Source organism: Euprymna scolopes, chromosome 22 (assembly GCF_053919585.1).
Source record: "Euprymna scolopes isolate OS-2025 chromosome 22, ASM5391958v1, whole genome shotgun sequence".
Classification (NCBI taxonomy): Eukaryota; Metazoa; Mollusca; class Cephalopoda; order Sepiida; family Sepiolidae; genus Euprymna; species Euprymna scolopes.
Window position 1 is genome coordinate 40,930,105 of NC_136503.1, and position 23,906 is coordinate 40,954,010.

Consider the following 23,906-nt stretch of genomic DNA (forward strand, 5'->3'; position numbering starts at 1 on the left):
TTGACATGGAGGAGAACTGGACCTTTTCTGTTGATCAGCCCATCTTCATCTTCCTCATCTTCGTCGATAGTCTCGCCAGCCAGGCCGAAGCCAATCCTGCTAAACCTACATGAGCAGGCATCCTCATCCGCCATATTTACTGTCAAGCTGGGTGTTATTGTCGAAGTTTCTGATGCATTTCATCCATCTGTTGACAATTCTTCCGCTTCGCCTGCATTCGAAAAACTAATATATGAGATCAGTCGCAGACCACCAACAGTCAGCGTTACTTTCTAGCAATGCTAAATAGAAGTTTATTTAAACGTAAAAATATGCATAATAAAAATATTTATCAATGTTATAAGGTTGAGCAAAGTTTAAATCTAACTTAACAACTAAAATTTCTGGATACAAATTCAATAAATTTAAAAATCAGTTTCGTATAAAATAAACCTGAATACACCCATTCTGGATTTTACTATTGTCAGTATTGTATATATATAATCCATTTATCTATATTATTAGTAAAATTCTGTTTATTTATGCGTGTGTGTATATATACCAATAAAACTTTCAAACAGATGCACCGAATTGAAAAATTCTTTTTTCCCTGAAAGGTGTGAGTCCCTAGATTGTCCCTATCTATATATGGTTCGTAACGGACAACTCAGTCACACAAAAAGACAGAAATAAGGGTTTTGTGGCTGTTTCGTGCAATTATCGAAAAAGTTACCTGCTTATGTCCACGGAATGTAACACCGTCTGTATACAGTCGCGGTAACATCTTTCGGCATACGGACAGGACTTGTGGTGCAATGGATAACGCGTCTGACTACGGATCAGAAGATTTCAGGTTCGAATCCTGGCAAGATCATAATAATTTTAACTATCATTTTATCCAACGTTTACTCATTATCCTTACCCTTAGTAAAGGTATTTTTGTTTTTTAGTGATTTTTTTTTGTGCATATGGGAATTTCCCATACTCCGAGTTCACAGGGTAAGCGTTGACGGTAAGACGATGTTGAGTGTACTCGATTTTCTGTTTGACTCGGCGTTGTGTGTGCCGACGTAGTAAATAATAAATTAATAAAGCATTATAGAAAACGTTTTTATGTTAGTACGATCATATTGTCGTAATTATGTTAATACGTTGGTATGGCGTTGGTGACTCTGCATTAGAATTCAAAGATGACGTATTTAAAACAAAACCGAATTGCAACTATTCTTCCGATTTTCGAATTTTGTAATCACGACCATGTTTCTTTATTTTCTTTTAAACTTAATAAGTTCCTATTCTTCTGAGTAAAGGCAGATTAAATTCCCAAATTGACAAAATAATTACATGAAAAATTCTGCACTACGAAATAGGTGCTGTGAAGAATTGAACATTTTAACACGCTAAAAGAAATAAACAGTAAGATGGACATTTTGAAATTTGAAATATAAACTTTTTGTCATATATTGATCATCACTTATCAAGACCTTGAGGCCACTCGAGGATAAGGGTTAACGAGTGTAAGATGGTCAGTGAGACAACAGTTCGATGATAGTTTTTGGTGGGAATTTGACTATTTAAGGGGACGAAACATCAAGAACTTCTTTACATTAGATTTGAAGATAACCATGTTGTAGTCAGCTGGGAAGCAGGCCAGTGGAACAGTTCCAGGAAACCAGCTTTGTTCATGGAATTTGCGTTTAGACTTAGCCACTGATAGAGAGTAGGGGAAATTGTTGGTAGTGGTTGTAGCTTGACGAGTGTTTTTATGAAAGTTTGGCGAAAGCTCTGAGGAGCACTTGCCATGAAAATAACGGTAGAGCAGAGACAGGCTCGCAACGTGTCTTCGATGGGAAAGAAGTTGCAGGGAGAACAAAACGACATTGTCTGCTAGGTTTCGAAGCTACTTTTCAACTTTGCCATGAGAGAGTAGGATGCTCCGAGTAAGATACCTTCTGGAACGATATGAAATAATTTTTCCAGTAACATTGGCAACATATTTGATGAAAGTCTTCCATTTCAGGTCAGAGATGAAAGTTAGTCCCAGCTGACAAAACTATTGAGGTTGTCCAAGAAGTTTTGTTTTTGTTTTTTTGCTTTAGTAATACTATTGGAGCACAGGGTGAAGCAAGTGCTAATGTCACTACAAGAGTTAAGAGTAGATGGACTAAGTTCAGAGAACTTTTGTCATTACTAACTAACAGAGCGTTACCAATGTCGACTAAAAGAATATTTTAGCAGACACGTGTATGCAGTGCGATGTATGGAAGTGAAAACTGGCTAGTGAGGGTTGAGGGTATGTGTTGCATGAAGAAAAAAATATGAGAATGATATAATCGATGCATAACATGAGCCTTAAATACAGATTTTGTTCTGATTGACTCAAAGGAAGATTAAATCTAGAATTCATAAGGAAATGTGTGCAGAAAAGGAGACTTCAATGACCTAGCAAATTTGAAAGAAAGAATAAGAGTTCTTGGGTTAGTAGACGTAGAAACGTTATAGTAGCAGGTCTAGTTTACAAGAGAAAGCCAAGAAAAACATGAGAATGTGATAAAAATGGGCTTTAGGGGAAGGCGGATAAATATAGACCTGGCCAGATATAGGTTAGTTTGTGAGTCAATTTCTGAACATGCCTACTAACAAATTTAATATATTAAAGAATGTTAAACTGAATATGACGACGATGATTTTTGGTCCCCTGACAAGAAGAGGAGGGACCTGTCAATTCACCTTTGTCTGTCCATCCGTTCGTCTATTCGCACTTTTCTCAATAACTACGCCTTGGAATTTTTTGAAATTTTGCAACAACATGATATGAGTAAAATAGTAACAGAACGGATTTTCCAGGAGTACTCCGGTTGCCCCCCCCCCAACACACACACCAGCAGTGCCTTTCAGATTAAAATGACCTAAATTGATACTTTTGTGCTTAGTAAAAGAAATTGATGCCTTGGGTTTTTATAAAACTTTCTGAAAACTGATTTCTATATAATTTTGTTTGTCTATACTTTGTGATAACTCTTGGGTGTGTCCCAGGGGCTCTTTTAGGGCTAATAAAAACACTCCATTTTGGGGACTATTTTACCATATTTGTCAAAATTTTTCTGTGTATGTCTGTTTAACAGTTTTGCATGATGATGAACTCAGATTTAAATATGTTAAGGCCTTAGGGACTTTTGGGGCTAAACGAGGGTGGGGGCAAATAATGGACTTAGTCATTTCTTTTTTTTTTTTTTTTTTTTTTTTTTTTTTTTGCATTGTGCAGAACTCAAATTTACATATATTAAGGCATACAACTGCACCGTTTGTTCATTTTCACTAGGATTTTATGTCCCCTGTCTAAATGAGTGTGTTGGGGGGGGGGGCGATGCTGCACTTAGTCATTTTTTATGCCTCGTTCACTGTGCACTCACAGGGGACCATGGATACTTCACTTGTTCTACTCTTTTTCACCCCAAACAATGCATATTGCCACTTGGATGTGGGCAGCTTCTAATTGTGACCATATCTACAGGGGGTCTATATGGGGAGTCGAGCAGCGGTATAGCTGTTTGCATTACATTTAAATTTCTGCATGTAAGTACAACCAAGAAAGCAAGAAACGGAGAAGGAATTTTAAAGTCTAGTTGTTGAGTGAAGAAACTATTACTGTAACGGCGGGTATATGAACGTGTATGAAGATATCAGCAGCCGAAAAATGGATGGCAAGCGATTGTATTAGCAGCAGCAGCGTTTGAACGGGGGTGAAAATGGGCAAGTGTGCTCGGGCTTGCGTCAGAAGAAAGAAAAAAAGAACACCACGTGGTCGGAGAAACAAAGTGGGTGCCGAAGGAGATAGACGTGTAAAGTGCAGGCAAGAATGGACTGGCTGTGGACAGCGTTTGGTCGAAAGAAAAAGAAACGCTTACCAGGTAAAATGGACATGTGGCAGCGAGAGATTTTTAAGCTGGTATAAAAACGGAAGAGCAGCGGAAATAAACGTATTGTGTTTAAAAGGAAAAAATGGCAACCCGGATTTCTTATATATTTCCTTTTTTTTTTTTTTTTTCATTTGTGCCTGCAACGTTACAGGTTTTCCGGCATCTAGAAACCTCAACAGTGAAAGTGTGGGATTTTGCTGCTTCTCATTGGCTGGGAATATATACTTGCAATAACCCTTATCCATGAGGGGCTTCCGGGCCTTGATAAGTGGTGACCACCGTGTAAAAAAAAAACTACGTTGAGTAGGGCACAAGTGCAATGAATTTATCAAAGCACATTCCGTTAAAATATTTATAAGACAGGCACAGAGATGCAATATCGCATGAGATAGGAGTTGAAGCTGGACCGATTAGATTTGAGACATTTTAGACCCTGTCTAAGAGTGAGACTAGTGTTAGATGCACCAGCCTAGATGTGACGACAATACTTCATGCATGAGCGAATTGCTGTTGTGTAGAGTTCAGAGAAATAACTGCGATATCTCTTAAGTAAAAACAAAAAAAAATAGCCTCAAAAGTGAAATTTTTGCTTTTTTGATTTTAAGACATACCCTTTTTTGTTGTATGTAGAAAAAAATAATCTTTTTATTTTTGTTCTCGTTACAGGAATGGAATCAAATATTACGCTGTGGCAGTTTCTTTTGGAACTGCTACTAAGTCACCAACATCGCAACATAATCCAATGGACTAACAACGAAGGAGAGTTCAAGCTAATCAACGCTGAAGAAGTGGCCAAGCTTTGGGGGCTTCGCAAGAACAAGACAAATATGAACTACGACAAGCTGAGCCGAGCCCTTCGCTATTACTACGATAAGAATATCATCAAGAAGGTCATGGGTCAAAAGTTCGTCTACAAATTCGTTTCATTCCCGGAAATAGAAAAGATCGAAAACAAAATTCCTTTCAAAGTAAAAATGGAAAGTTTAGCAATGGAATATGGACAACGGGTTTTTCCGCATTTTGTGTCACCAGCTAGTGTGGAGACGCGAGGTGGCACAAGTGTCTGGCACAGCCCGAGCCTTAGCAGCGCTGCCATCTCAGCTGTTGCATCCAGTCGGAACGAACCCGAAGTGAAAAGAGAAGTAAACGATTCCGATGTGAAGATGGAGTGTGAATTCCAGTGGGATTTTTCAGCTAGCAGCAAGCACCGCACGTCGCCGCCTTCTTCTTCTACCTCCACCACCACCACTTCGTCATCATCGTCATCTTCTTCCTCCTCTTCATCCGCCATTGTCTCCTCTTCGTCCTCTTCTCATTCTCCGTCGTCGACTTCTTCTTCCAAAGAACGCATTTCTGAACGCACGCAATCTGGCAGTTCCCCAACCGGAATAAGTAGTTTATCGATAGACCATCGAGACCACCGGGAACATCGGGAGCATCGGAGGAAAAGCCGCAGCCCATCTTCATCTTCCTCATCTTCGTCGATAGTCTCGCCAGCCAGACCGAAGCCAATCCCGCTTAATCTACATGTGGAGCAGGCATCCTCATCCGCCCTATCTCCTGTCAATTCGATCCCTATTCAAAGTCCAACCCTGAAGATGCCACCATCTTCCTTCTCCACCCTCCATACGCCCATACTCCTGGCTTCTCCAGTGGTCAGCCAACGAACACCTTTCCTTCACTTCTGGAGTTCTCTAAGTCCAATCGCCACCCTCAGCCCTCGTTACAACTCCGCAAGCGCCTTCCAATTTCCAAGCTATCCCGGCGGCCACCTGGCCATGCCAATGACTCTTTCAAACTACGGCAGTATGGAGGGCCTCACTTCTCCAGTTCTCGTGTCTTCGCCAACAAGGACGATTCCTGTCTTATGAAATTATATGCGGGATAATTTGGATTACTATGAGGGAATGGACACTTTTGCATTACCGAAAGACTTACGAAAACATTAGACAAATATTTTTTTTCTCTCTATTTCGTTTATACCTCATCAAACCATTAAGATAATGAAACAAACAAACATTTGGGCCAAAAGAAAACACAGATCTTTTTATTATTTTTGTTACTATTATAATTTTTATTCATGACATAATCCCATAACTCGGGTTTCTCGCCGAATAATAATACAAAGGAACATTTTTTTTTTTTTAGTTCTGTTCATCAAGACTATGGCGAAACAAAATATACCACTATAGAAACCGCGGGATCGGATGTAAAAAAACAATAGAAAGAAAAAAAACTATGTCGAAATGTGAGTGATGGCAAATATGTGATTATTATAATTATGATGATGAGGCGAAATATTCGGAGAAAAAAAAAATTAAAGACAAAATTCCCACCCCAATATCCCGCAATTTATAAACAGACTAAGACTGGAAAAAGATAATAAATGTAATTCAAGACGTACAAAAAATAACTTTAAAAACAAAACTATATATCCTACTATAATTTGGACTTGGTGTCTGTACATGACAACAGAGGCTGGAAAATGCTGATTGGACTTAATGAACTTATTTTTTTAATTTTTTTTTTTTGTTTGTTTGTTTTTTCTTCAAACATTAGGCTTTGAGGCTGGTCTGCCAAACACAATGGTTTTCATTTGATAGCTTCATACTCCGAAAGCTGGCGAACATTAAAAACGAAAAAAACTGGACGAAAGCCAAAGTATTGCTTTCTTTCCGCTAATCACACCTTCCTTGGATCCGGCGTTACTTCCGCCAAAATTCCAAACCACGTACAGTTTAATTGAGTTGCTTCCACATGAAGTTTTCATTTTTTTTTTTTTCTTGTTTTATTTTCATGTCTAGGTATTGTTTTTTTTTTCTTTATACGCACATGCACAAATTCTTATATACATAGGCATACATACGCATTCGTTTTTTTATGTACAATGCTGCTTTTGGTAAAGCACACATGTAAGCATAGGTAGTGTCGTTGTGAAATGAAACGCTTTTTCTTTTCATAAGTATCATTGGGGTTAGAGGTAACTAGGAAACACAAAGAGAAAAATGAGATCCAAATGGGAATTTTTCTCTGTACTTTTTGTTTTCAACTTTATAGATGATTAATTTAAAAAATAACCCCGCTCAATTTAATAATGGCATCACCTATCCAAACATGCATGCAAATTCACCAAAAATACATTTTTACACTAAACATTTTATCTGAGATATATTCTTTTTGTTTTTATCACCACATTCATATATATATATATATATATATATATATATATATATATATACATGCATTACATCTCATCCACAGGCAGCTGTTTTGTCTTTTAAAACTCATCAGTATTGCTGTTGCGAGATTTGAAACCTGGATTGTATTCGATGCTCTACTATCACATTCACTGATATATATATATATATATATATATATATATATAACTACTTAATTTACTCACATAAAATTAATATACGAAAGTATAGATTTATGCGTAAACTTTAAGTATTTACTTCAAAAGTGCTCAATACGTAGGTAGAGCTAGTTAGTAAGTTATAAAATATATATGGCGATTAAGCTACACTGAATATTCCGCGTTTCATCCACTCTAGGACTCCACTGGCTGATAGGAAGGGCGCGGTGGATACTAGAAAGCTGATTGGCTAAGTAAAATCTCAATAGAAGAGGAGCATATAAAAACGATAAACAGCCACAGAATTCGCGCATAAGCCTGAAGAGTCCTAGAGTGGATGAAACGCGGAATATTCAGTGTAGCTTAATCGTCATATATATTTTATAAATTACTATATATATATATATATATATATATATTACTATAATTATTTTTAATACTTACAGACACTAGGGTTTCATCCTTTTGGTAATCATCAATGCAGGGGGTTACGATTACAGTCGATCAAGGAACAAACCACACGGCCAACGTTAAACGCAAGAAATAACGTAAAAATTAACATTTCTATAAATGTCTAGACGGCTAGAGTGATTTTATGATTATAATTTCATGAGCTGTACATGCGAGCTTAAGTGACAGACTTTAATTTCAACTTAGAGTGCTCAACAATAAGAACAGATTTCTAAAGGTGCTGACACATATATATATTCATATACATAATGATTACTTGAGAGAAATTTGCCATCTCTTCAATTAACTGCTATGCATCTGTGCGCATGTAAGTGACTCGTTAACCCAGCTTGAGTCCTATACGAACATAGGTTACACCAAAACCTACCTTCTGGTAATGGTGCTCGCATGCTAATACTACGAATCCCCGAATGTCTTGTCAGTCCACTTTTAGATTTACAAATTAGACCACAAATACGACAAATTAATACTGGATGTCGTGCTGTTGCAGTAACCCCCTCATAACAACATCTGGTCAATTTTTGGATGATTCCTCTATGTGTTTGATCTCAGGAATTTCGAGAATTAACAGATTTCTGAAAAAGTTGATGAAAAAATGTAACCGTTATGAAGGGTTCATTTATTTTATTGTATAATTATTAACGATCCCCTAACCTTGGTTTTTTTTCTCTTCTGGAGAGTTGGGGTTATGCATGATAGATCTCTACCTTGCAGTATGTTTTGGGCAGACGACGTTCGCCCTTCTCCAGATCATGCTTATAGGTCGCTATATCATACCCAATTTCAATCACAAGTCGTGAGGACTACTTCATCTCGACAGATAGCAAAAGGGATACGAAGCAGGAGAGAACTTGTGACTGACTGATGAGAATAAAAGGCTTATAACAGCTCGTCAATACTCTGCCTCTGAAACTTTCATGTATGTAAACTAGACGTTAAACCGAATATGATAATAATGATCATGATGATGACTTTATTCAAAAAGACATCCTCTGCCTATTCGATCTGTTTGTCATTCTTTTCAACAATTCGAATACGTTTATTTGAAACCTATCACCAACAGATCAATTAGACATAACGTGTCTAATTGATCCCAAAACGCGGTTAAAGTAAAAAAATGCAGCCTAACTATACAATAAATATATATGTATGCAGAAATTAATATAACGTGTGTGTATATATATATATATATATATATATATATATATATATATATATATATAATTTCTTAAAGTGCTACTTAATAGTTTAAGCAATTCGAACAGCACTCTTGGAGTATAAATTTCTGTTCAGTACAACCCTCTGACGGTTAAAGAAAACTGAAAACAAAAGCCCATTGTTCTTCTTTCATGAAATTATTCGGTTGCAACAACTATATCTTGCATACTGTTTTATTTTGCTGTGCTATACTGGAAGCGGCTATTTTTGTGGTTGTGATTGGGTACATGGTATCGAAGGAATTTTGTTTCATATATATATATATATATATATATATATATATCTGTGCGTGTGTAAATGTGTTCAATTATTTTTATTCATCAAACCGATGAAACAATCGGAAACAGGATTTTTATTTTCATTCAAACGAAAGAACTTAATTCTTGAGCTCTTTTTAGTTTTTAGTTTTTTTTCTTTCCTTTCTTCTTCATTTTTATAAATTTTATATATACATACAGGTTATTTTTTTTCAATTAATATTTCATGACGTCTTTCTACAAACATTCAAAAGAAAAAAAACCTGTCGATTTTAACATTTATTTTTGTCGGTAACATTTTATTTTTATTTAACTTTAACAAAAAAAAAAATGTTATAAAAGTTATTGCCATTTTTTTTTTTTATATATTGAAATTCTGGACTGATGTTTTTTATAAGTCGGTTACATAAGCATCTGGAATTAAAAACAATAAAAAAAACTATTTTGCTCAAGCCATTTGATCGCCTTCCCCTATCCATACTAACTAATGCACCAACACGCTGAACCACATCACTTAGTGTGGATGTTGTTAACGAAAGGACAATGAATGCTGCTGGTTATTTCCCCCTCCCCCACACTTTTGTAAATTTCAATGACTATATTTTCACATCTTTATTGCATTTTTGTCCGAATGAACTTATTGATAATAAAATATTTTTTAGCCCCCCCCCCCGACAAAAACCAAGCAACCGCACACAAATTATCTATAACTAACCGAGTGTCTATTACGCATGTATAGTATATAAAAAGAACAATCTTCAAAACAAAAATAAAATGTGTCTGACGGAAGAGGTTATTCAGGTAAAATATATATATATATATATATATATATATACATCTATGGAAGAAAATTTTCTGCTAAAAAACTATGCGTTACTAATAATCGTTTTTATAACAATATGCTAACCTATTTAATGTTCGTACGTACGTAATCACCTTTTACACACATTTTAGAAATGAGATCATTTGGTCAACAAAGATGGTGATTTGCTGGTTAATCTGATGCTAGGATAAACAATTCTAACTTTACCGATTTTAAAATGACTTGTTCTCAAATCAGATAGTGCCCGTCGTTTTAAATAGTACACCATTGCAAAAGGCGGCATTCGTTTCAAGTGATTTAAAGAATATTCAGGTGACAACTTGCTTTTACTAGCTTGGTCCAATAAAAAAAAATGTTTTAAACAACTGGGTTCTAAGTAGGACGTCCCCCAGTACGAAATTGTGAATGCGGTATTATGGTGGAAGAAGATACTAGCTAAGAGAAACTTTTGTTTAGTTCTGGAATGACAAGGATGACCAAAGATCCCCATTTTCTCCCCTTTTGAGTTGGCCTTGTGCCTAAGTTTTTTGTTCATGCTGAACTTACATTGTATTTTTAGCCTAAATGAAAGATTTGATGTCTCAAAGTGTAGTATCTGTTTTGATGCTACATGTAAGTAATTGGTTCTTGGTCAATGTAGGGGAAACCCTTCATACTGAGACAATTACTATTTGGACACTGCCAGAGTGCCCCCTTTTTGGGGGGAGCTGGTTTTCCCCCCACATTAAAAAAAAAACGGCCTTGTGTCTAATTTGCTTTCGTGGGGGAAGCAAATAAATATGATCTGTTCTTCAGATGTTGCACTTCAATTTCTTGTTCTCTATCAGTGGAGGAGAAATCCTTCGCGACGGAGGCAATTTTTATTTTATTATTATTTTTTTCTCCACGTTAAAAAAAAAACGACCCTGGTGTCTAACTCTGAATATGTACTGTTTTTATAAGAATTAAATTGCTACAATATTAGACAATTTCGTTTTATTTATTTAAAGGACATTGAACTGACAATGGCAATTATTTTTACGGAAGCGAACAGTTTTTCCTAATAATACTGACCCTGATAGACATTTATTATTTCAGAAGAAATATTTACAGGGAATTATTCACGTCCATATAGAAATCACTAGAATTCCTACAGGGTCGCACTAATTTATAAGTCTCGAACACGCTAATTCTAACCCTAGGGCCTAGGAGCAGCAAATTATATAGTGTTTTGCTAAAATCTACTCGTATCTATTGTGATCATCATTTACGCATTAATGTTAGGGGAGAGGTATGAACCCAAAATACCCTGTTTATGTTAACATATCAACCGGTGTTCAATTAATCATGCAATAAATCTCCAACGTGGATTGGAGCCAATGAATTCATTGGTAAACTAACAAATAAGCCAAAGTCAATTAATATATTTTTGAATTTTTTTTATTTTTACATTAACGAATTATCATTCATCAAGATCGAAAGCTCATTCGAGGACAAGTTATTAATTTTGTTATATATTAATTAGCAGTACTATGCCTCTGAAGTTTAGTGTAGATAAATGACTTGCCGAATGCATGTGATTACTAGGGCTAGGACAACAGCATATTCTTTTCTTTGTTTTGACTCTCAGGTATATATCCATTGACATCTTATGTTTTTATGTAAAGTGATGTGATCCTCGGTTGATTGTGTCTAACTGTGTCGGGCATATACTTGAGAGTAAAAATGGTGAAAAGAATATGCTGTTGTCCTAGTGATTACTTAGGTGTGATTGACAGGGTTTTACGTCACATGCTTGATTATGTAACGTAGAAAGATTTGAAGTAATAACAGTTGCAGTTTTAGTGCTTTTCTGGCCATAGCCAGAAGTATCTCAAGGTTAAGTACAACATATCCAAAGTCAAGATAATAAAATATTTTACAATAAAACTATTGAATTTTTTTATTTTTTTCATGTCTGAACACGTTCCGGTAATGGTTTGAAAGGAAAAACATGAAACTGCATCACGCCTAACCTTCGAGAAGTGAACAATAGCCATAGCCTCATTTAAATGGTTATTTATCCCTATTTATTTGCTTTCCCGTGAGAGCAGTCAGACAAGAAGGAAAAATCCAGAAAGGGGCATTCTAGATTGTGGTAAAAATTACCTCAGCCCAAGAACATTTCTCCTTCATAAGATGAAGTATGACATCAGAACAGATACTACACTTTGTATAGTTGTGACTGTTTTGTTTATGAATCGTAGGCGAGCACTAATATAAAGTAATTTTTTTTTTTTTTTTTTACTAACGAATCATCACGAAAAGCCACTCGAGGATAAAAGTTTTTGTTGTTGTTAGAAATTTGAAATAAACTTTTATCAAAAACTTTCTTTCATGGACATTTAAAAAAAAAATCCTGATAACCTAAACCGTGAACACTCTGCTTTTCTTTTAACTTCATCACCTTAGCCACAACATCGATTTTTATTTTGTCTTTTTTTTAAACCATGATTTCAGAATTTTTTTTTTTTTTTTTTTTTTTGAAATTTACACAAGACTTGAATTGACAAGTTTCTTACCGAAACGACAATTGTAATTATTTTGAATATTTTTTTCTGACGCATATTAGCTTTACGAGAAAAACCGAAAACCCTGTAAAATGGACTTATGGACACTGCTGGAATGCTGGGTGATACAAACGGCATTAATACAAAAAATGGCTGCAATGGGATAGATGCGTATGAATCTTTGTGTGGTGTATGTGATTTGGTCTCAGATTTTCACTTTTTTACATCAATGAATAAAAAGTAGTTGTTGTTGTTATTATTATTATTCTACTCTAATGCAATTTCGTGTTCATACTAGGTTATCCCTCTTCAACCTATCATAAAAGATGGCAATGCGAAATAAACAAATTGTTATCTTTTAAATTTCACCTTACGTTGAATGTTTTGTCGAACGTGACACTCTTTTTTAGCTAGAATCAAAGCGCAGTATCTGTTTGGCCTAAAGACGGTACAATAATTTCGTATGCGTCCACGTTCGTGCTGGGCGTTCATAAAATTGAAACTTATCACAAACACTTGCAAGGGTTTTGGAGATAGACTCCCATAATAAGATATATTCTAAAACTACCTTAACAAGAGTACTTGGTTCAGTTTTAATAAAGATGGTACAATAATATATCGTAGGGTCAGTAATTGCGCCGAACGGGCATAAAAAAGAAGTATTTTTTAAGCATGGCAGCAATATCCAATAAATAAAGGATACAACTGGAATTTCCATGGGTTCTGCTTTTACCATCCTTACTTTGCACCGCCATAATACTACTAATAAATATATGCCAAACAAAAGGGAGGTAAGTCATCCAAACACGAAACAGTAAATGTAGTATTGATACAGCTGTCGTAACAAGACTAACGTTCAATATAAAATGAAAACAAATAGTTGGATATAGCAGTTGGAGCTTTCAAACGATTTCATTTCGATCGTGGAATTGGGTTTTACTAGTTGTTGTTATTATTATTGTTATTATTATATCGCACAAAAAAGAACAATACAAAGAAAATATAGATAACAATTTTATTAAATAGTGTAACAAGAACAAAACCTATTTACAACAGTAGGTATTAGTACAAATCCATGTTAATGAAATAGGTATTCCCTCACATGCCCTGCGCACCTTTTATATCTCCTGGTGACCGGAAGTCATATGGTACGAGTTACGTCACAACATAACTGCTTTGTCGACCAATGATTTTTAGATTATGACTTGTTAACGTTTGATACTTTTTATTATAAGATATCTATGTAAATAAAATGCCAATGTTTGTGTGTGTGTTCCCTATAAAAATAGGTTAGATAATCTACGTAAAAACTCAACAATGTAATTATATATACATTTTTGGGAAGACGATGGAAGTTGTCTCGTTTCTAAGGGAGTTATGATGAGGTAGTCACCACCACCTTTTACACTTTAGATGTATCCTATTCAGACAAAATTTCAATAATATGTAATAACATTCTGGGAAAGACAATGAAATTGGTCAACGATCTCTACATACTCCTCAATGTTTTGAATCTTCCTGTGTTCCTTCTCAGGGAGATTCAAGACAGAATCCCCTTAAAACTTCAATTACTTATATTCGATTTCGATGAAGTGTACAGCATATATATATAATGTGAACACATTCAGAGGATTTCCCAGCATTCCATTTTCTTCCAACTATATTGAGCCGCGTATGCCAATTTCCACCTTTACCTTATTGCTTATATCGCTTAATATTTAGTGTGAAGAAAAGCAACTAGGAGACCAAATGTTTGGATGTCGAAAAGCGCTAAACTAGTAGAACTCGTTACGTTATAGTTGTCGAGAAAGCATATAATAGTTTTTTTTTTTTTTTGTTTTTTTTTTTGTTTTTTTTTTTAAGAATATTCAATAATCATTCCTGAGTAACGTCGGATGCTTCTGCTTGTATGCTATCTAATATACACATGTGTGGTCGAAAAAAGAAATCATTAAAATGTTCTATTCCAAACGTAAGAGCTAAAATAAAAACTATTCATTTACCAACTATGTTACATCAGAGATATGCAGAGATGCACAAGCGCCTGCCCGTCTTACTCGTGATTTAAAAGTGTCCTTTTCAGAGGAATGTATCATAGGCCTGTGCTCTACTGAGACGATGTTCATCGCTATATTTTTGCCGTTTTTTTTATGCTTGAGCACCTGCCCTGAAAAGGTTCTCTGCGTGCCACTGTGTTACATATTTCAGAGATGTAGAATGGTTTCATTGACATTTTTTACCATTTAAAATACCGTTAAATTTCGTTCAAATAATAAGCGACTCACAAAATTCAACCAAATCGAAGAATAGTTTAAATAAAGGAATGCTTGAGCGAATTCACCAATAGATTTTACCGGTGATGTTTGAACTACATTCTTCGACTTGTTTTCATTTCGTGAAAATTTAAAGAGTAACAAGAATAAAAACAATAAATGTCGGTGAATCTTGCTTAATTAGTGTCTAATTACTATGGCTAAAATTTAATGCAAATCTGAAATATTTTACTTTCCAAAGGGAGTTTTAACTATATAATGCTCTCTCTGTTAAAACTCTTTAAAATGTCCCCAAGAGGAACTGAAATTTGTGGAATATTTATTCATTGATCTCCAATAATTATTGTTAAAATTTTAAAATATTGGGGGCATCTGAATCTTCACGAAGGGCTTCCACCTCTTTTTGCACTGCATTGCATACAAATAAATAAGTATAAGTTCTATAGATATATACAAATAAGTATGAATTATATAGACATATACATACAAATAAATAAGTATAAATTATATAGATATTCTGTGTTGGGATTTGTGATCAATGAATTAGTTTAGGAGTGAATCCTGTATATACAGATATATAAACCTATATATGTATTTTATTTTATATATAGATAGTTATTTACATATAACGTGTGTGTTGTCATTGTTTAACCGACCCGTTTGTATGTAATAAGCGTAATAAACACAACAGGTATACAATAGAGCTTTGTAAAGTAAGAGCCATTAATCGCCATTTTGTTTTTGTAAGTATTACTTTAATTTGCTACTCTCCGATCCAGACACACCCATCGTCGAGTTAATTGCATCACGTGGAACTTATTATTCAGGCAAATGAAACATCACAAGTGTAATAACTAGATGTCACTTGAAATTTATTTTCATTTCAATCTCGGTGCATACGTAATTGTGTTTTTTCTTTTTTTGCTATATATTAAGTACAGAATTCTCGCCAACACTACCAAAATTAGTAAAATCGTTATCAAGAAAATAATTACAGATGGCTAGAATTACAAAATCTGTACGATGGACATTTTTCTTTGCTTTTTAAATTAATTTTCGCTTGCTTAAAATCCTAATGAGTTTCTGTTTTTTTTTTAAATTTTTTATTAGAAAAATGTTCTCATAAATTATGGAAGCGTTATAGAATTTTCGAATGACTATTAAACTCATGTTCGTTGTAATACAAATGTTTCCTATGATTTTTTTTTTTACTGACGTTTAATAGATGTTTATTAATAATAAAAATAATATGTATACGCCGAAAGTTATGGTGATTTTAGTGTTCATATGTTAGTACGCAAATAGAAACATCTGATTGGTCGATAATAAATATCGAATTTCTAAGGCGGTAGATTTTTTTCCAAAGCCAATACCCACGTTCGAATCTGACGTAATTGTAAAGGATTTACCGGTTTTGTAGAATATAAAGAAAACAAGGAAACAAAATAACGGAAGAAATATAACAAATATTTTAAAATCAAAATACCCTGTGTTTTTTATGTGCAAATAGAATGTAGACCTACAGGGCTTAAAGCGAATTACATTTGCTTAAAACAGTAATTTTTTTATCCCAATAAAAACAATAGATAAATCTATTCATCATAGTTACTTGCTCTCTCGGACAAATACTAAGCGTATTTTTTCCACGAAATTTTACAAATGCTTACGTACAAATTATATATAATTGAGACGTTTTCTTCTGTCTTAATTTAACTTTAACAATTAAGACGCTATTTTACGGGAATGCGCACACTAGGGAAGCATAATTTTATTCCCGTCGTTTTTGACGTAGAATGTACAATCGTAAGCAGATATCTTTTTATCCAGTTCTCTTTTTTTTTTTTTTTTTTGCATTTCCCATAGGAGAGCCATGAATTTAACAGCTTTCCTGTTTTACGTCTTCGAAACAGCTACATGGTAAACAGCTGAGTTAAGTTAAGGTTAAAGTTAAAGTTAAGGTTTCTAGAACATTTTCCGCTATTATATTAATTGAATTCCCTTTTTTTGTGATTGTGAATTTTCCAGCAGTAAGTTAGCTTATGCAAGTACTAAGTTTGCGATATGTTGAATTTATTATCCTTAGGAATTAAAACTGCATTATATATATATATATATATATATATATATATATATATATATATATATATGCACACTTCTCATAAAAAATTCGAGGTTTAATACCCAATAAACATTCATGTTTATCACATACCAGAGACAAGTGTATGTATATGCGCGCGCGTGTGTGTGAGGAGCTCAGGTAGTAAGTAAAAAATATCCCATTGCAAACCTTGTGTTTTTCTGGCGATGAACCTCTAAACACACGTCCAATAACATGCAACCTTTTCACGAATGTCACGTGTGACTAACTTTTTAATTTTTGTTTTTCGTTGTTTTTTTTTTTTTGTATCTTCACCCACCGTTGACTTCATGTACCCATTTGCCCCTACCCCTCCCCGAACACCCAAACTTCCAGCTGTTCATACTTAAAGTAATCCTGGATTTTTCTAATAAAAGACCTGGAGCGCCACCTTGTGTTGGCCTCTGGTAACAAATGAATTCCTTTTTTGTTTTGTTGTCTATATATTTATTGTAAAAAAAAAAAAAAAGCCACTGTGTTATTGTTGTATTGATGTTAAAATTATGGCGAAGCGAGGAAAACACAGACGTGTAATTATTATCATTTTATTAAAATAGATATGAAGACTGGTCGTCATCATCATCATCGTCAATAATATTGTCAGCGTCGTCTAAAAGTTTAGAAAAGGAAAATCGATAGAACATTTATGAAACAAGTTCGTGTTTACAATCTGATATTAACGCCATCTTTAATCATAACAGTTAAAGTATGTTTATTTTCATTTAGGCATCTTTCTAAAGCAGAAAAATATAGAATAAAGTAACAAATCGCCCTCTCCCCAAAATAAAAAAATGAATAATATAAAGAATAGAAATACGAAATTCTATGTTTAGAATTAATAAAGTACTTCTAATTGAAAACCAAGAGAGATAACTTAGTTATTTTCATTTTGAGTTATCTGACATTGGAATCATTAGCAAGAGAATTTTAGCCAGAATTTTACCTCAGATAAAACAGTGAACATACACGTAATTACGGCCTTCTTCTTAATGTGTATTTAAATGCTTGAAGGAATTATCGCAAAATCTACTTAATTAGAAATGGATATAATTAAGCTATCTAGAAGAAGAATGATCGAATATTGCAATAATAAAATGAAGAACCTAATTTTGATATCACTGTGGGTTTTTAGATTTTGCATAAGTTACTGATTTAGTTGGTTTCTATACACCATACCATATGTCAATTGGAAACTTACCTGAAATTTTATTACTATGATTTGTAAGGGAATAAAAGAAAAATCTCAACGGTTACATTGTATACTCGTAACTCAGAATTAATGCGCATATAGATCCTAATGGCAAAAAAATTTACGTGAGTCCTTTAAAAAATAATATGAAAAATGGCGTAATTTTATATGGTTCAATCCGTCCTAAAATAAAAGCGAGTGCATACAAAGGGGCGACAGATGCAATTTAAAAACTTGATTTGGAAATCATGTATTTTTATTTTAAAAAAAAATGAATGATATTTATATAGTCACCTTTCATTGCAATGTTAGAGAACTATAAATAGTTACAGACCATATAAATTGAAATATGTAAAATGTCATCGGCGAAAACATTTGAATTGTTGTATTTTTTAACATGTTCTTGCATATAAGTATTATTCTATAATTTAATAATTTTTTTTTAAACAAAGTAATATTTGCATATGTTTCAAGGAGTGAAATCGAAGCTGCTTACACCACTTCCCTCTCCACCAGAAATTTAATCCGGAAAAGATTAAAAGTAAGTCGCACATGGATGACCAGAGATTTCAAATTATTGGCCATAACAGTCAAACACAGAAGAAATTTCCAGAAAAATAGCAAAATTCGGTTAATATAAAATTATAGAAGTGCGAGGTTATTCTGCTTATTACTATTAAATTGAATTCGTCAAACAGAAGTGTTTTACACCACTTTTGTCCCGTTACGAATGTCTCTCTCTCTCTCTCTCTCTATATATATATATATATATATATATATTAAAGAAAAAGTATAAATCCTTTATTTATTCAAACAATATTGGCTACATACACTTGTGCCCGATATTATTCATACCCCCCTTGAAAATTGAGTTTATTAGGTGTAACTTTTGTAAGAATTTATTGTTTACGTCCATATTGATACATATTCTTAATAAACCTCTTCTGATCATTTTCGTCATTTTAAAATCTCGGGATACTTGTAATAAAAGAAATATACAGCTATTTATAAAATCTGCAATGTTAAAAAATAATCATACCCCCTTATTTTTTCAGTATTAATCGAGTTTCTGACTGTTTGTTTTCTGTTTGATTCTTATTTTGAATGCTTTTATACAACCTTTGATTAATTTCATTTCGTTTTTTGCATTTTTCAGAAATTAAAATGATATCAACTGAAAACCAATAAAAGAATAAAAATTATTAGAATGAGGAAGAAAAAAGAGCTTAGTAATGATCTTAGGACTAAAATTGTGAATTCACATAAGGATGGTTTAGGTTACAAGTCAATTTCCAAGAAATTTGAGGTCCCTACAGCAACAGTACAGAGCATCATCAAAAAATTCCAGAGCCACCACACAACAAACAACTTGATTGGTAGAGGAAGGAAAAGGAAACTGTCTGATAGAGCCACCAGGAATCTTGTAAGAAGTGTTAATGCAAATCCAACCACCACTAATAAGGACATTTTAGAAAATCTGGAGTCTTCTGGCATAAAAATATCAAGGCAAACATTGCAAAGGACTCTGCATGAAAATGGTCTGAAAGGAAGAAGACCAAGAAGGACTCCATTGCACACCGGAAAACACCTTGCAGCACGTCTAAAGTTTGCTAGGACCCATGTGAATTCTCCAGAGTCCGTTTTCTCAAGTATTTTGTGGACTGACGAAACAAAAATTGAATTGTTTGGCCATATGGATGCTTCTTACGTTTGAAGGAAGAAAGGAGAAGCTTACAACCCAAAGAACACCATACCCACGGTGAAACATGGTGGTGGTAGCCTAATGTTTTGGGGCTCCTTTTCGGCTAGTGGTCCAGGTAGTTTGGTCAAGATAGATGGAACCATGAAGAAGGAGCAATATTTGGAGATACTCCAGAAAAACATTAGACAGGATGCGGAGAAGCTCCATTTAGGACCAAACTGGGTCCTTCAACAGGATAATGATCCAAAACATACTGCCAAAATAGTCAAGAAATGGTTTGAGGATAATCAAATTAATGTTTTGGAATGGCCTAGCCAGAGTCCCGACCTGAACCCTATCGAAAACCTCTGGCACATATTGAAAACTGAGGTTAAAAAGCGGAAACCTAGAAATTTGAGGGATTTGGAGAACTACTGCATTGAAGAATGGTCAAAAATCAGTGTTGATGCTTGTAAAAACCTTGTTGATAAATATCCAAAACGGTTACAGGCAGTTATTAAGAATAAAGGGCATGCTATTGACTATTAGTAAGAGAGGTATGAATAATTTTGAACTAGTGCCATTATTGTTTTTCTTTGTATAATGTTTCAAACTTGCATAATTTATTTATTTGTTGAGTTTAAATTAAATGCTTATGCTTGATTTATTGTTTGAAATCCCTTTAATATTGTCTACCTTCTGGTTTGAGCAATATTCTTATAGAAATCTCAAAGATCCGAGGGGTATGAATAATATCGGGCACAAGTGTATGTGCACACGTGTTTTAGCTGCGATTGTTTATGGAACACAACATCCTCAAGCCTATTGCAGTATTTGGCCTAAGGATGTGTTGAATCCAATCTGAAACATGTATGCACATATGGAGCCAAAATGTTTGAATAAATAATGAATTTTACACTATAATATTGCTTTACTTGTTATTGACTACTATTGATAAGTATCAGAGTTTCATTGGATTAACATGTATGAAACTACAGCAATAGAATTCAATATATATATAGAGAGAGAGTTGGAAGTAAAAGTATTCAGTACATTGTTTTTTTTATTTCTCAAGAAATACCAAGTTAATTTGAATGAAATTTACTCTCAATCTTTGAGTCTATTTAAAAATAAAATGGAAATGAAGATATACTTGGTTGACAAATATTTATTAACAAAAAATCAAATTACCCATATGCAAAAGTATTTAAAACATTGTCAAATTTCATTCTTAAACAGTCATTTCATCTTGCTACAATATTTCAACCAATCAGAAATTTCACTCTTAAGCAGTCATTTAATCTTGCTACAATATTTTACCCAATCAGAACGCACCTTAGAGTTTTGGCTCCTTATAGGTCAGTTAATAACAGTTCTTAGACTGCGCGGATCGCCTCTTTCATTACTGTTTTAAAACGATTAAAGCAAGGGAATTGATTAATGATATGCGCCAGGAAACCATAGCAAGGTATGGAGATGGAAAGGGATACAGGAAAATAGCTTCAGAACTAAATTTGGTGGTGAGTACAATTGGGGTTGTTGTGAGAAATTGGAAAACAAAGGGTGGTAATACTAAAAATCACTGAAGATGTGGTCGGCCACGTAAATTAAATGTTACTGCTCGTTACATTGCTCGTAACGTGAAGGAAGAACCATTTCTGGCTCATTCAGAAATTCGGAAGGATTTGGAGAAAAGTATTGAAGTAAGCTAAGAAACAATCAAGAGAACATTGAATCGTACAGGCCTGTATTCGAGATCACCGAGAAAGACTCCATTGATGGTATTTAGATATGTGAAAGATCATTTGAAATTTGTTTATAAATATTAATGTGAATCGAATGCCTTCTAGAACAAAGTTATTTCGGCAGATGAAACTAAAATTGGGCTTTTCGGAAGAACATGCACACCCGTATATGGAGGAAAAAGGGCACAGAATTTAAACCATCTAATACCATTCCCACTGTAAAATTTGTAGGTGGACGTGTAGTGATTTGGGGCTGCTTTTCAGCAAATGGAATTGGAGGAATTGTAAACATAGAAGGGAAAATGAATGCAGCAAAATAAACAAAGATTTTGTCGACGCATCTGTTCAAGGATGCTGTAGATTTAGGATTGGGTGGTGATTTTTATCTTCCAGCAAGACAATGATCTCAAGCACAAGGCTAAAATAACTATGAAATGGTTTAAAGATAATGCGATTAGTGTTCTACAGTGGCGTAGCCAGTCACCCGACCTAAATCCCATCGAAAATCTGTGGAAAACTTTGAAATTATGGGTGCATGCAAGAGAACGCAAGAATATGAAGGAATTGAAGAAAGTTTGCGAAGAATGGCTTAAACTACTAGCAAGTGCGTGTAAGAAACTAGTAGGCAGTTATAGAAAGCATTTTGAGGCTGTAAAGCTGAACGAAGGATATACAACTAACTATTAGTAAAGATGTTACATACTTTTGCGTGAGTAATTTGATTTTTCGTTAACAAAATATATATGAATTTCCCTTTTATTTTTAAATCGATGCTATCTATTCAGAGATAGAGTGAAAATTTCATTCAAATAAACTTGATAACTTTTTAGAAATATGGAAAAAACAATGTACCAAATATTTTTGCTACCAACTCTTTCTCTCTCTCTCTCTCTCTCTCTCTCTCTCTCTCTCTCTATATATATATATATATATATATATATATATATATATATATATATATATATATATATATATACGTGTGTGTATTACTGAAACGTTTGTCAAGAATCTTTATTCAAATTTGGATCAAAATTCCTAAAATAATATCGATTCTAAAAAACTCAACAAATTTATGGCTTTAGCTAAATAGGTCTTACGGAGAAATTGAAATTCAAAAGAATCTTGCTTTAATTGGTGCTTAATAACTATAAATCTAGTTGCATGCAAATCGAAAATATTTGAATCTTTGAATGCGAGGTTGTGTGTATACTATGTCCCAAAGCGAGCCTTTATAATAAATCATACTAAGTGTAATTTAGGGAATATTTATTGATATCTAGTATTTATCGTTTAGGTTTCATCAGAATTAGAAGAATCTGTATTTACCTGAATGGTCTGCATAAAATAAAACTAAATAAAGACTACAATGCCTTTACCATCGTCTAACAGAAATGTTCTAACATTTATGATTGGTTCATTAGTTTTGACCCAAACTTGAGTAGACAACAAAAAAAAAAACTCGACAACAAAGCACACAGCTTATAAAAAGTGTAAAGGTGAGATTCAACGAGCCCTCAGAGCCATGAAAGAACACTGGTGGTACACTAAAGCTATTGAACTTAAAGAAGCCATCGACAGCAAAAACTTCAAGGCTTTCTGCGATGGTTTGAAGGAAGTATTTGGTCTTCAGAAGATTGGTGCGTCCCCCTTAAGCCCTGCTAATGGAGAAGCACTTCTCACTGACAAAACAGATATTCTAAACGGTTGGAAGGAGCACTTTGAAAATATCTTAAACACGTCTTCTGTCATTGACAAAGATGTCATATCGTACATCCTACAGAGTGCAGATATATTTTTTATTACAAAACGTAATATGATACATTGAACCTTTGTTATGTTTGTTGTTTGTATTTTTTTTTTTTTTTTTTTTTTGCTAAGAATTATTTTCCTGGAGTAACAAAAATAATTATTATCATTAGAATATATCCCTTTCACTGGCGGAAAAATGGTTCATGGTAAATTTTCTAAACTATTAAATATTGAGGGAATAACAACAGAATTATTAAAATAATGTTAAATGAAAAATTATGTGTTTATATGCGTTTGTGTGTGCATTATATTCATGACTTAAAGCAACTTTGTCATCTTTACCCACTAATTGGCGAAGTTATAATTCTTTATTTTATTCTGCAAAAATGGTAACAGACACACCAACTTTTATGTTTTACTTTTGCAGAAAATTTAAACATAAAAAATCCTGCATAAAAACTTGAAAGAATTATTTCGCCATAAAATGTGCGTTATGTCTGCCTGTTCCATTTCACGTGGTTTCAACATTACTACCACTCTTTCTATTGAGATGCTGGAAATCATTACTCTGCCCTGGATAG

General features: G+C 33.9%; 1 protein-coding gene across 1 annotated transcript in view; it reads left to right on the forward strand.

Moving 5' to 3' along the window:
• Positions 1-6,326, forward strand: part of LOC145243372 (ETS domain-containing protein Elk-3-like) — a 104,222-nt gene extending 97,896 nt beyond the window's left edge. The window contains exon 3 of the mRNA XM_080106192.1: positions 4,566-6,326. Within this exon, the coding sequence (XP_079962318.1) occupies positions 4,566-5,770 (1,205 nt within the window). The 3' untranslated portion in view covers positions 5,771-6,326. The remainder of the gene's footprint in view (positions 1-4,565) is intronic.
• Positions 6,327-23,906: the final 17,580 nt, after the last annotated feature.